Genomic DNA, 12,729 nt, shown 5'->3' with positions numbered 1-12,729 from the left:
GAATACACCCTGGACAGGTCACCAGTCCATTGCAGGGCACACACACCATTCACTCACACACTCATACCTACGGGCAATTTAGACTCTCCAATCAGCCTAACCTGCATGTCTTTGGACTGTGGGAGGAAACCAGAGTACCCAGAGGAAACCCACGCAGACACGGGGAGAACATGCAAACAGAGGGGCCCCGGCTGACAGGGATTCAAACCCAGGACCTCCTTGCTGTGAGACGGCAGTGCTACCCACTGCACCATCAGTGCCATAGCAGCACCCATGGAGGCAAATGGTAAACCATCAACTAAAAGACAATGCAAAGTATTTATTCCTGCATGACGTGAAAATAAAGCACTGTCATATAGCAATGCCTGCGTGCAAACTGATATTAGTTAGCTGGTTAGGGCAAATGATTTCTGAAAGCTATCTTCTCTGCACAAATGTTATTTATATATATATATATGTAAAATATATATATATTTAATTTTAAAAAAACACGTGAAACCATGGAAATACACCATTCACTGTTATCAAACAAGTCTGCACACAGCGAGAACACTCGAAAAGATTCGACTGAAGCCCCGGAATCCCGATACTGGCGACTGGCCACTGAACTACAACATGCAGACTTTCTCCTTTGAATAACATCTTAAAAACCAACTGCCTGTGCCTGTGCCACTCACAAGCTTTTTTGTAAGAAGCACTTGCTGATGAGGTCCCCCCCATTTGCTTTTCTGTATAGTGATAATTACCATTAGCCAAACTACATTAAATAGTACACATTTCTTTACTATAGCTTCAGTACAATTCAACTCACATAAATGCATTACTGTGGGGAATGAAATGATATATCCAGTTTGAAAGATAATTTCACTGTTTGATGTACAAGCTAATAATGTTCCTGAATTGGTCTTAAAACTTTAAAATGCATAACTGCTCCACATGTGTTTAACGTTCTATGCTTAAATCATCTAGTAAAAACAAAGGGATACACAAAATATTTTATTATAAATTATTTTCAAGATGATATATGACATACATTTTCCATGTGAAAAGCAGTTTACCACCAATGAAACAACAATATTTGCAATTAAGTTCCTTTTTAGACCATTTTTAGGAGGAAAAATTATCTTCAAACAGGTTTTATTTGTTTTTAAGTCAATCAAATCACAGTGCAATTTTTTTAAAAGGCAAAACAGTACCCCAATATAAATACCCTCAAATTGACAAGTACCAACAAGCCCTTTGAGATGAATATAGAAAGAAACTTTCAAACAAGTTGAGGAATATTTAGACACAAAAACAATGAGCATGGCAGTTTAACTTCAGGCCAAGGCCTCTCTCTGTCTCCACAGTACAAAGATAAACACGGTCATGATGCGGATTAGAAATAACCTGGTCAGGCAACACAATGTTAGGCTACCTTGAGGCAGTGATAGTAACAGTATTTCTTCAGCAGTCTTTGATGAAATTCTTCTACAACACCATTTAGGTTTATATGGATAAACCTGTCATACATTCAAAATGTGGCCAGAGCAAAGGTGATTACTCACATACTTTATGGTTTATAAATGAGAAGCATTGTCTTTGAAAGGAAGGCTAAATAAGCTAAAGAATTTTGGCAAAACCTTTTCCCCGGTTCTAAATAGAAGAAATTTAACACACAATCAAATAAAAAAAATTAAAAAAAAGAATGTCTTCCTATGACTAGAGATGCCCTTATAGAGATAAATATAAAATGTACATTAATCACTCTACCCAGCATTTTATAGGCAATAGCACATTTTAAAATAAATGTGTGAATTAATGTATTTTGTGACGAATGATAAAATTATTTCACAAAACAAAAGAATCAGGAAGTTTTCCATTTTTTTCTGTAAAAAGTGTTGTGCTTTAAGGAAATAATCTGTGCAACAAATAAAGAACTGTAGCTAGAATATATTTCATAAATGTATACCTGCAGGTGTTAATAGTTCACTGTGTTCTTAGTCAGTAACAAGGAAGCCATTTTATGTTATAGCATTCACTTGTTCCACCATGTCATGTCTTGACAGATATGACAGGGCACAATATGGCAGATCCATGAAATAAATATTCACAAATTAAAGGTATAATTATAATTGCATTACCTTGTCCCTCATGGCCATATTCTTTTGACAGGTATAACTTTTTACATTTCAAATGTACTCTTTACCCAAGGCTGTTTCTCTTAAAATGGCAGTCGGGTAAGCAGCCTGTCGGTACACTACAGTTTTGAGACTGAACACAAATTTCACTTTTAAATAACGTATTTATTTTCCCAATGGCTGGTACTGTCAACACTGTTTGGAATCTGCTTTACTTTGTGACTTGTCTACAGCACGAGGCAAGAGATTTCACAACATTTATGGAATCCACTGCTGAAATTTTATACATACAACAAATTTTTAAAAGCAATGCTCCAAATCATTTTACAATACATTCCACTCAAAAAGACGTACTCCGAAGAAGGGAGTGTCAAACTACATGTGGTTTTCCACAATACTCATTCACTTGTGTTTTCACACTTGCCAAATGTTTTTTTTTTTTTTATATAGTGTCACAATCTTCCAGGTATCTTATTTCCCTCAGAGCAGACTGACTTTACACCACAATGAGCTGTAAAATACAACAGAGGAAACAAAAGTAAACCGGTCTATCAAGTGCAAGATATTGATATTGATTCCCTTATCAAAGCCATTAAACTGACAAATTGTTCCAGCTTCCTATCAATTTACATAAAGGATGTCTGTGGAGTGCTGACCAATCTTGGCAGAATCCAAAATTAAATGAGCAGGGAGTGTTTCCTCCTCTTTCCCTCTATTTGACAGTGTGCATCTTCTTTCCTTCGCCACTTTTAAGTGTCAATCAGCTGCAACTGGCTAATCTGATTGGATGCTTTGGCAAAGGTCTGGTGACGGTTGCAGAGCACTGCCAGGCAGATGGGTAAGATACAATAGCCCATGGTCTTTGGGTCAGCACGGGTACAGGAATAGAGGAAGAGGAACACTTGGAGGTAAGGGATGAGGAAGATGGTGCCCCACAACCAAAAGGGGAAAGAGAGAAGCCGCATTTTCAAACTGTGCATCCATGAAGAGGGTGAGCTAGATGAAGAGACTGGCTCCCCAAGTAATGGGGCTTCCTGGACCTTTTCAGCCTGCTCAACATGCTCCAGTGTCAGTCTATTGTACTTCTGGTTAATCTCAAACACATAGTAGAAGGCTGCCACGCTAGCCAGAAGGTACAGACCCACACCAATCCATCCCATCCGCTGACGGAAGTTCATCATTCTCCATACTCCTCCCTGAAAAAGGAAAGGCCAGACCTGTCAACAACTGAGGGCTTAAATAAATCACTTTACCTCTGTACAAAAAAATGAGAAGCCTAGTATGTTACATAAGTAATGCGTGTTCCGAACAGAACACTGGGAAGCGGCCGCTTCCACCAGAAGTTAACGTCCTTTCAATTGTAGGAATGTGGTTTATAATTATAGTTGCGTAGTGGCTATCTCAGCCACAAAAACACATTGATGTAAGTTGGACCTCTACTTATAGAGAATAACTGCACAACATCCCTGTATTCGGAAGACCGTGTTAGCTCACGATGGTCCGAACACCGCCTGCCCGGTTCGTAATAGGAATTATAATTTACACACACAAACCAGAGATGAGCTGGCAGTATTTTTTTGTTGCTGCTATTCTTCATGAAAGTTGCACTGTTTGGAACATGGTCAGCTAACTTGGTGTTCGGAACATGGTGAGTCCACGTTTAAAAAAAAAAACATGTTAATTTACTCCCTACCCGAACTGTCCAGTCAGCAATAGATAGCTAGCTATAACAGCTAGTAGTTATATAACTTGGCTATTTAACCTTAGCTTGCTATAAACACGTGAATGCCATTTTGCAGACTACTGAAAAAAAAAAAAAAAGTACACATTTTGCTTCTGAGCGGCAAGCTAACATTACTTCGTTACGTTAGCAAGCTAGCTAGCTATTTCTTCTCGGTAGCGAGCGAGCTAACTTCGCACAAGCTCAGTAAACACAACACCTTGTTGGCCTAACGTACGCATTGCGTTTTTTAATCGAACAGCAAACCATCCAGACCACTTCCAAAGCACGTTACCAAACATTTCTCGCAACATTGCAACTGCATACTACATTGTGAGCAAGCTAACAATAGCAAATTACGTGCCAGCTAAGCTAGCTAAATAATTAATTGTCAAAGTACATACATGTTTGCAATGTACACAGATGGCAAGCAAGTTAACCAATTAGATATAAACACCGGCTACCTGCAAAAATAATACAAACAGTAGACACTTCGGTTGTGGCACTAGACTAGCTAGATAACTTAGCTAATGGCTCTAGCTAGCTGTGAGCAAGCTGTAACACACCCGACAGAAATCGAGACAGTGCAAGATAGGCGATATGCATTTCTTAAAACCTTTATTCTGCTATAAAACTATACTCACCGCTCACTAGCTATATCCTAGTGCCCTAACTATTTTCATTTGGTGACCATGTCCTTCACAGGTTTCTTTCTCCCGTTCATTGCCGCCTGTTCCCCAAGCCTTTGTTGACATCAGATCAGGATCTACCATAGAATGTAGAAAAAAATCAACAAAACTCGTTCCGGTCGCCACCAAGGCATAAGAAAAACCAAATTAAAGCCGAACTTTAGTTGAAATTCTGTATTTATTTATATGTTGGACATACCTACAGCAGTCAGCCCTAGAGATCGTAATAAATTATCCTCATTGCAAAGTTGTCTCGCTGACACTAAATGCTCGATGTCACAAAACTAATCTGTGAAAAACTTGGTTCCCTCACTTCAAATGTAAAACGAGTCTGTAGAAATCTTGGTTATTTTTCTATCTAATCTAATCTAATCTAATCTAAATCTGGACCAACAGGTAAAAAAAGTTTGTCCAATGTTTGTCTGCAGCTAATCCAAAATTCAGCAGCCAGACTTTTAAGCACAGCACAAATTACTTCACCCACAATTAGTGAAGAGAAACTGATTATTCTAAATTATCTTTAATAAAGATAATTTCCTTGCTTGGTGCAATGGTATCACTGATATTTGATTTGTCTATTACTACTACATTAGTGTGCATGGGATTTTATTCATTATTTAAATCAAAAATTAATAGAGCATATATATTCATAGTTATGAAGCACAATTAAATTGATGAAACACTACAACTATTAGCTCATTTTATTTCGCAGCTACATTTGCAGTATAACATTACTGAAATGCTTTGTATAAATGAATAAATTTAGCACCTGTTTAGTTGTACTTGCTTTTCGAACGCCATAGCGAGAGCAACTTTTATTTTGGAAGTCTGTAATTACAAAAACGGAAGCGTAAAACAGGAAATATCGTTTGGCTTCTTGGGAAGTTAGTAGCTCACTGACTGACCTCCGACCTTAGAGTATATAATATATAGAGACAGCGACACCAATTGAAACCAATGTGAAAATTTCCTCATACGAAGAAAACGCCGAGTAAATTACGTTCTCGGCGGATGAACCAATGAAAAAGGCTTGGGCAGTTGCCAAACGGGGGCGCAAAGATTTTACGTCAGAGCAAGTTCTGGGAAATCTTTTTCAGTGTGCAAGAGAAAAATCTGACCTCGGGAGAAAAGAAAAAAAAATGTGTAGCATAGATTGAACATCAGTATATTTTTTTTATTTGCTGACGAATGTGAATGGAGTCCAATGGAAAATAGGCTTTTTGAGCGAAAATATAGGTATCACTAGGGGGCGACCTCATATCAATTGGCGAAACGAATAGCTCGAAAACTTTTTGTGCGTCAGACCATGAAAGCAATAATTTTTATTTTTTTATTTTTTTTAAACATTCATACACACACTCACACCGATGGCGATTCATTCACCCGTTCATACACACACACACCGACGGCAACCGGCTGCCATGCAAGGCGCCGACCACCAGGAGCAACTGGGGGTTAGGTGTCTTACTCAGGGACACTACGACACAGCCCGGGCGGGGGATCGAACCAGCAACCCTCCGACTGCCAGACGACTCCATGAAAGCAAGACCTTGACAGGAAAAATCTTGCTTTTGACATCATAGTGCTGTCATAATTCTTATGATTAAAGTAAGCCTTGCGTAACATTTGTAGGGGGTGCTTAATGTTACGTTTTGTCCTCAAGGTCGCACAATTTGAATTTAGAATGTTCAACACCATTGAGTATATAATGTGCTTAGTACTGAGCCAAAAACAACAAAAATTGTGTCGGTGTCCCAGTTCTTTATTCTTTTGCATATATAGTGCAGTCCGTAAGTATTTTGACTGTGGTACATTTTTGGTTATTTTGGCTCTGTACTCCAGCACATTGGATTTGAAATGAAGCCATGAATAATGAGGTTAAAGTGCAGACTGTCACCTTTAATTTTAGGGTATTTCCACCAATATCTGGTAATCCCTGGAAGAACTAATCAGAAAGTTGAGAATTATGCAATGCTTCATTTCAATGTGCTGGAATACAGAGCCAAAATTGTACCACTGTCCAAATCATTATGGACTACACTGCAATTATTAGAACCCTTATATGCTGTGTATATATGAAATAAAGATGAAGAAAAAAGGCTGCCTATAACAAATGTTTTTTCTTCTAATAAACATCAGATTATTGTAAATAAAAATTTTAAAATGTGAAATTGGCAATACAATTTTACTTGATTTAGTTAATCTCAGTCTAAAGAAACTATATTCTGTCATTCTGCCACTTCCTGTTTCACTATAGAGAATAAAGATGAGGTAACAAGCATGCAAGACCCCTTTGTCATGCATCAGCATGGGAAAAGCTGAAGAATTCTCACATCAGAAGAGGCGGATGGTAATTGACTGGTAATGGTACAAAAAAATACATAAACAGTTAAACATACCACAAACATTATGGAATGGTTACACAAGGAAGATGGTAAGGGAGGCCATAAATTACCCAAGCATCACAGTTTAAGAATCACAGAGATTACTTGCATCTTGGGATCACCAAGTCCCAGAAAGAACCATAAAATGGTGCCTCCATACCAATAAACTCTTTGGAAGGGTGGCATCAAGACAGCCCTTACTGAGCACAATAAATACAATCTGGATTTTGCCTCATTGAAATTGTGACTGGAAGAGAGTGGTATGGTCAGATGAGACCAAAATGGACCATTTTGGTCATACACACCATGAACATGTTTGGCGGCAAAAGAGGAATGCATACAAGGAGAGGCACCTCATACCTACTGCCGAATATGGAGGTGGGTCATTGGTATTTTGGAGGTGTTTTGCAGCTAGTGGTCCAGGGGCACTATTTCAGATAACTGGTACAATAAATTCAACAAAGTACCAGGAAATCTGGTAGTCTCTGCTAGGAAGCTGAGACTTGGTCGTAGGTTGGGTCAACATTAGTTCAGGGGGAGTGTTGAAGTGTCCCTGTGCACCTGTGTGTCTGAAATTGAAGAGGGGGGTACATAGGTGCAAACCCAGAGACGTAGTCAAAAATTGTTCTCTACCCAAATTATAGGAAAATACTGATGGCTGTCAATTTAGCCAGGGGTGTTTGCACAAAGCATTAAACCAGAGGTGCCAATAATTTGATGAATTAATTATTATGTTTATATTATTATCTGTGTTGTTTAATACATACTGTCTTCATTTTTATCAAGGGCACCAATAATTCTGGAGCCCACTGTATACATATACATTATATAAAATCCAATCTCAAATCTCAGTGCCTTCAGTACAAAATAACAAATTGCACTTTTTTTACCTTTACGCTACTGTGTACAGTGTCTTACTGTGGGAGGGCACTGCACACACAACAAAATAATTTAAACTACAGAAATGATTTACTGCCCCATAAATGAAGAACATATTTTTCATAGAGTTACTAGTTACTTACCTTACTTACTAGTTACATTGTTTAATTATATTCTCAGTAATATTTGTACACAGAAATTATATGTTCTCCTCCCTTCTCCGTTTGCAGAAGGGCCTGTTATGGACACCTCTTGATAGAGCCCTATTGACAGGATAAAAAAGGTAAATTCATACATTACCATTTTAATAGGCACTTTTGTTTTGTTTAGTGGGCCTTGTACAGCTATCGAAGAGGAACATTGTTTAATAAAACCCAAGCACTAACATACCGTATACTGGTGTTCTAGCCACTTAATTGTACATTTCTTTTAAAATCAATTTTAATGTTGTATACACCCAGACCATACAGCAAGAATTGCTGAACAAAATCCATATTCGCTGAAATCGTCATTCATAGCAGAAATTACACATTTACGCATTTTTGAGTACAGACGAAAATCAACGTATCCCTTTAGGCAAACAATATTCTACTGCTGCCACCTCGGGGAGCTGTTCCGAAGCTAACGCTGCAAGTTAGCTGAAGCATGAGAGGGCTGGATTCTTAAGCGCCTTGGTGCGGGCACACACACACACACACACACACACACACACACACACATAGAAGGTATGTGCCATGGCTGCTGAAGGTGCACGTTGCTGTACCCAATAAATGAGCACAAGAAGACTTCGGAGGGTGTGTCCATCGTGTCAGGACGCGTTTTCAACCAGTCTTCACGAAAATAAGATCATCGCGCATTTTTCCGAAGCGTAAAGAGATTCTGCATCTGGATATCAAAACCAGGGCACGGAGAATGGACAGCTAGCCAGCTAGCTAAATTGCTAGCTGAACGAAGATCGGGAAAAACCATTGGGAAATGCATTAGCGGGTAAATATAGCTATGATAAACGTACAGTTGTTTTTTGTTATTCTTAGCTAGTACTGTTAAATTAGCTAGGAATTATCAATTGCATATTGATGATGAACATGAATTTCGTGCTCAGAAAACCCTATGGACTACAGCTAGCTAGCTAACCAATGTTAGCTAACCAGCTAGCTATTCTGCTGTGTATGTTTGACGGCACATATCGATTGAAAAAAAACTCTTAATCTGAGGAGAGTTCATTTGCAGATTAAACATATATTTTGTTACTAGGTCAAATCTTCAAGAAATGGTAAAACTAAGGAAATAGACTGCCTATTTCGTGGGCAGCTTCCCAGCTAACGCTGCTGCGAGTAGCTACGGGCAACGGACTGTACGAACAGTGCCTCTAAATGAACGTTTAGCTTCTGTGGTTTGGAATTGATTAGTTGTTTTTAGCTGTTGTCATCCTTAAACTTGTTTGGCCAACGTACTTTTTTGTTGCATTTTATTAATACCACACAGCTCACCGATGCTCTCTCGTCTTTAGGTTTGTGCGGGAAGACAGTTTCCTGTTTTTACTGGGATTCCAGTTAGAGTAATTTGTCACATCTGGATCGAAATAAGACGAGAGCTGGCGATGCAGACTTTTCTCAAAGGCAGGAGAGTGGGCTACTGGCTCAGTGAGAAGAAGATGAAGAAGCTGAATTTCCTGGCCTTCGCTGACTTGTGCAGGTAGGTAACGTTAGCTGCATTCATAATTCGCGTGCAAACGAACACTTCCGTATCCTGAAGCATTATTTTTCGTATTGAAGCGTGCGATTTTCCTGTCACTTTGTACATCAGCAAATTTGCTCTGGAAACGTGCATGATGAAGATATCTGCCCATTAATTGGTTAACCTGTTGCAGGGAGTAACGTTAGGCGCCATAGACTAGCATCCTTCTTGCACAGCCCCATTCCATATTCATATTCAGCTAATTTCTCTGAATTGACGTTTATGTAGTTGTGTTGCTGAGCTACATCGCAATCAACACTTGTGACTCCTTGACTTACGATATAAAATATGAATATAATGACTGTTCATTAACGTGATACCGAATGAATGCTGAACGAGAGTGGTCAATTTGATTGATCAATGTGAACAGTCTTCATTTATTTGAACGAATTAGTTGCTACATATTTGAAAGACCAAGTTTGAGTCAAGACCACGATGGATACTGTGATGGAGCAGAAAAGCCTGTGTTACGTTGTTTGTTTGGCCAAAGCCATTTTTATAATAATGGAACGCTGAATGTGCTCGGAGTGAAAATACACGTAATGGGCGATCAAAAACCAATAGTTTTATTTCTTCTAGATCCATAGGGATGGAACCTCACGGGATTGGAAGTAATCTTGCGATGGTGTTGGTAATGGGGAGATGGACCAAAATAGAGAAAACTATTTCCTTGCTTAAAGCACTCTGCTTCTTCCACATGCAGTGGAAAATGGCAGAAAAACAGTGCTCCTTATTCTGAATTCTCTTGTTGGTCAAGCTATGAGGCTGTGTCTGGGCATTGTGTTGTTGGTGGGACCTGTTATTAAATTAGAGGGGACTGGATAAAGTCATTGAGGAGGGGTGTCAATAATGTCATATTTTAAACTAAAATAATTTCAAACCAATTTCAAAAAGGAATTTTACTTAGCCTGAATTTACCCAGACTTTGCAACTGTAAGGCTGATCAATAAAACACAATTGTACTTTAATGAAAAAAAGGACACTTTAAATGTAGTTTTCTATTAAATTCTGTTGCATTTATTAAAAAGCACAGCAAAGACTCAGGAACTGAATTGTAATAATGACTGTGCGCAATAATATTTTTTATGTGTTTCTTAAATGCTCATTTCAGAGACTCAGAGGTTTGGTTGCCTCTCCTGCTTCTGTGACATTTGATTTCACTCGACTGTGGAGTTAATTAGGCCTGTGTTCTTTCTCCTCTGTGGTGTGGGAACATCTCATCACTGTGTGCGACTAGTTTTATCTGTGAAAATAGTGTCAGTGTGTGGCATGATCCACAGATTATCTGTAATGATGCCAAAGAAAAGTGAGCCTGGCTGAGTTTCTTAAGCATGGAGAATATACCGCAGAGTGGCATATTGTGTTCCTCTGATCAAATTAACCAAAAAAGGACAGAACCACCCTATATTTAGTAAAACACATGTTTGTAAAACGCTAGTATCATTATATGGTTTGGCCATCATCAGTGAGGTGTATCTGTTCATCTGCCTGTGTTCCTTTGATGACAGTGGCTACCTTGAGCTCATAGGGTTCAGTTGCCAGAGTTGACTGTGTGATGGGCTATGAATTGGGGCGTGGATTGTATTTCCGTTCTTTAGCAGACAGGCCGCTGAACAAAGAACACTCTATTGTATATCAACAAACACAAGCTGATTTTCCTAATCCTCAGTTAGTTCTTGTGGTGTTCACAGGGATTTGGATTGTTTCTAATGCACGCAGAGGGCCGGAGGTGGGTGGGGGTCACTCTCAAGGAGTTTGCTGCCTGCAGGCGGATTCATCTGCATGCGTCTGATATTTGGATGTTGTGACCTGGATTTTAAATGAGATTCATACAGCGTGATGATTAGATCAAGGTCCCTCTATGTAGGGAAGTAAATGGGATGGAGTTCAAATCCAAATCCCAGATGTCCAACTCAATGATTTTCAACAGGGTTTTTTTTTTTTCCAGCAGAGAGCAATACTGAGGGATTTTCACTTGGCCAAAAGCTGTGGATTCGCAAAGCAACATGATTGCTCCGGTGCAGATTAAAAATGTTTTGTGGATTAAATGGTAATCCTCCATAACCCTCCTACAGAATATCTCTCTGCAGTGGGAGCTTGCTGAGGGGAGCTCCAGAGGAGGTACTGTCATGGTTGGACTGTTCGGGGAATCTAGGCTAGGCTAATGTGATGTAAGGAATAGCAATGCAATGTTCCTGCCAAGTTACGCTTCCATTCTCATGCATTGGGCACATTGTACAATGGAGCACACCTTCAGACAAGATATTCCTGCCAAGGAAGGAATTGTTTACATACTTTACACACTTAATTTCCCTGTTTGCAAGTATTTTGATTTCAGTGCTCTTCTGTCCAGCAGTATGGTGACGTTGCGCTTTTTTAACCTGTGGTAACCGTAGGTGTGTCTGCAGTCTTACCTGATATACCTGAAATGTGATATGGAGTACAAGTCCGCTCTAGTGTTTGACCTCGGTGAAAGAACACTTTCATAGCCCTTAAAGTCAGTACCCAAGTGAGTATGAGAGAATCTTAAGTTTCTCCGAGTCTTGTCATGACAAAATTCAAATGGTAATATAGGCCTGCTTAATATTACAGGGCTGCCTGTTCCTCAAATTGAAAAGACACATGAGTGTGTACCAACACAGCAGTGGCCTGTGTGGTTAGTTAAAACGGTAGCATAGTTTGGCCCAAGTGTTGCCGTGTGTATCAAGCCTTAATGTTACTCGTTTGAGTCTGAGTGTGGCAGAGGCTGAGAATATGTGTGCAATACGAAGTGCATGTGTTAGGACTTCCTGGGACTTAGGAGCTTATGAGGCTTATGTCTTATGTTGGTTATTGTCATACCGCAACTGCTGATTGGTCAAAAAGCAGTCACCTGATGAAGTCAGAGAGCTTGCATTTATGACCCCCTTAGGGTTTCAGCAATGCTGTGCTCCTTCACCTGGAACGCTGCTTACCTGTAAAATGTCACAGGTTATTGTCACGCGGTCGTGCTGCATAAGGCAGACTGTGTGAGGCCAAACTGCCCTTTGTTGTTTCTCTGCTCGTTAAGGCCAGGGCACGCACATCCCACTGGAAAGCTGCCTTTTCCCTCTAGCAATTACAGGACCGTTAACCATTGCATCCCAGTCCTCGTTAGATCTACTGCTTGCCTACCTGACCTTGCTTTAGAGGGAGTTTTAGACTTTATGAATGGAGAAGCG

The 12,729-nt window shown here is 39.5% G+C and overlaps 2 protein-coding genes across 9 annotated transcripts in view; one reads left to right on the top strand and one right to left on the bottom strand.

The window, feature by feature from the left end:
- Positions 1-983: 983 nt before the first annotated feature.
- LOC133136483 (lysosomal enzyme trafficking factor-like) lies at positions 984-5,428 on the bottom strand. Of its 8 annotated transcripts, none has more exons than XM_061254006.1 (3): positions 5,299-5,428; positions 4,485-4,606; positions 984-3,316 (listed from the first exon to the last, which is right to left on the bottom strand). In XM_061254006.1, the coding sequence occupies exon 3, from the start codon at positions 3,299-3,301 to the stop codon at positions 2,870-2,872; it is 432 nt and encodes a 143-aa protein (XP_061109990.1). In that variant the 5' UTR covers positions 3,302-3,316; positions 4,485-4,606; positions 5,299-5,428; the 3' UTR covers positions 984-2,869. The 8 variants fall into 8 exon arrangements, with proteins under 8 accessions (XP_061109990.1, XP_061110000.1, XP_061110009.1 ...); XM_061254016.1 differs by lacking the exon at positions 5,299-5,428 and adding an exon at positions 4,729-4,848; XM_061254025.1 differs by lacking the exon at positions 5,299-5,428 and adding an exon at positions 4,733-4,840.
- Positions 5,429-8,466: 3,038 nt separating this feature from the next.
- Positions 8,467-12,729, top strand: part of LOC133133789 (inositol-tetrakisphosphate 1-kinase-like) — a 53,370-nt gene continuing 49,107 nt past the window's right edge. The window contains exons 1-2 of the mRNA XM_061250009.1: positions 8,467-8,779; positions 9,303-9,487. Coding sequence (XP_061105993.1) covers positions 9,393-9,487 — 95 coding nt within the window. The 5' untranslated portion in view covers positions 8,467-8,779; positions 9,303-9,392. The remainder of the gene's footprint in view (positions 8,780-9,302; positions 9,488-12,729) is intronic.

Source organism: Conger conger, chromosome 1 (assembly GCF_963514075.1).
Source record: "Conger conger chromosome 1, fConCon1.1, whole genome shotgun sequence".
NCBI lineage: Eukaryota > Metazoa > Chordata > Actinopteri > Anguilliformes > Congridae > Conger > Conger conger.
The sequence above is the reverse complement of the archived record's forward strand: the minus strand, read 5'-3'. Positions and strand labels throughout refer to the sequence as shown.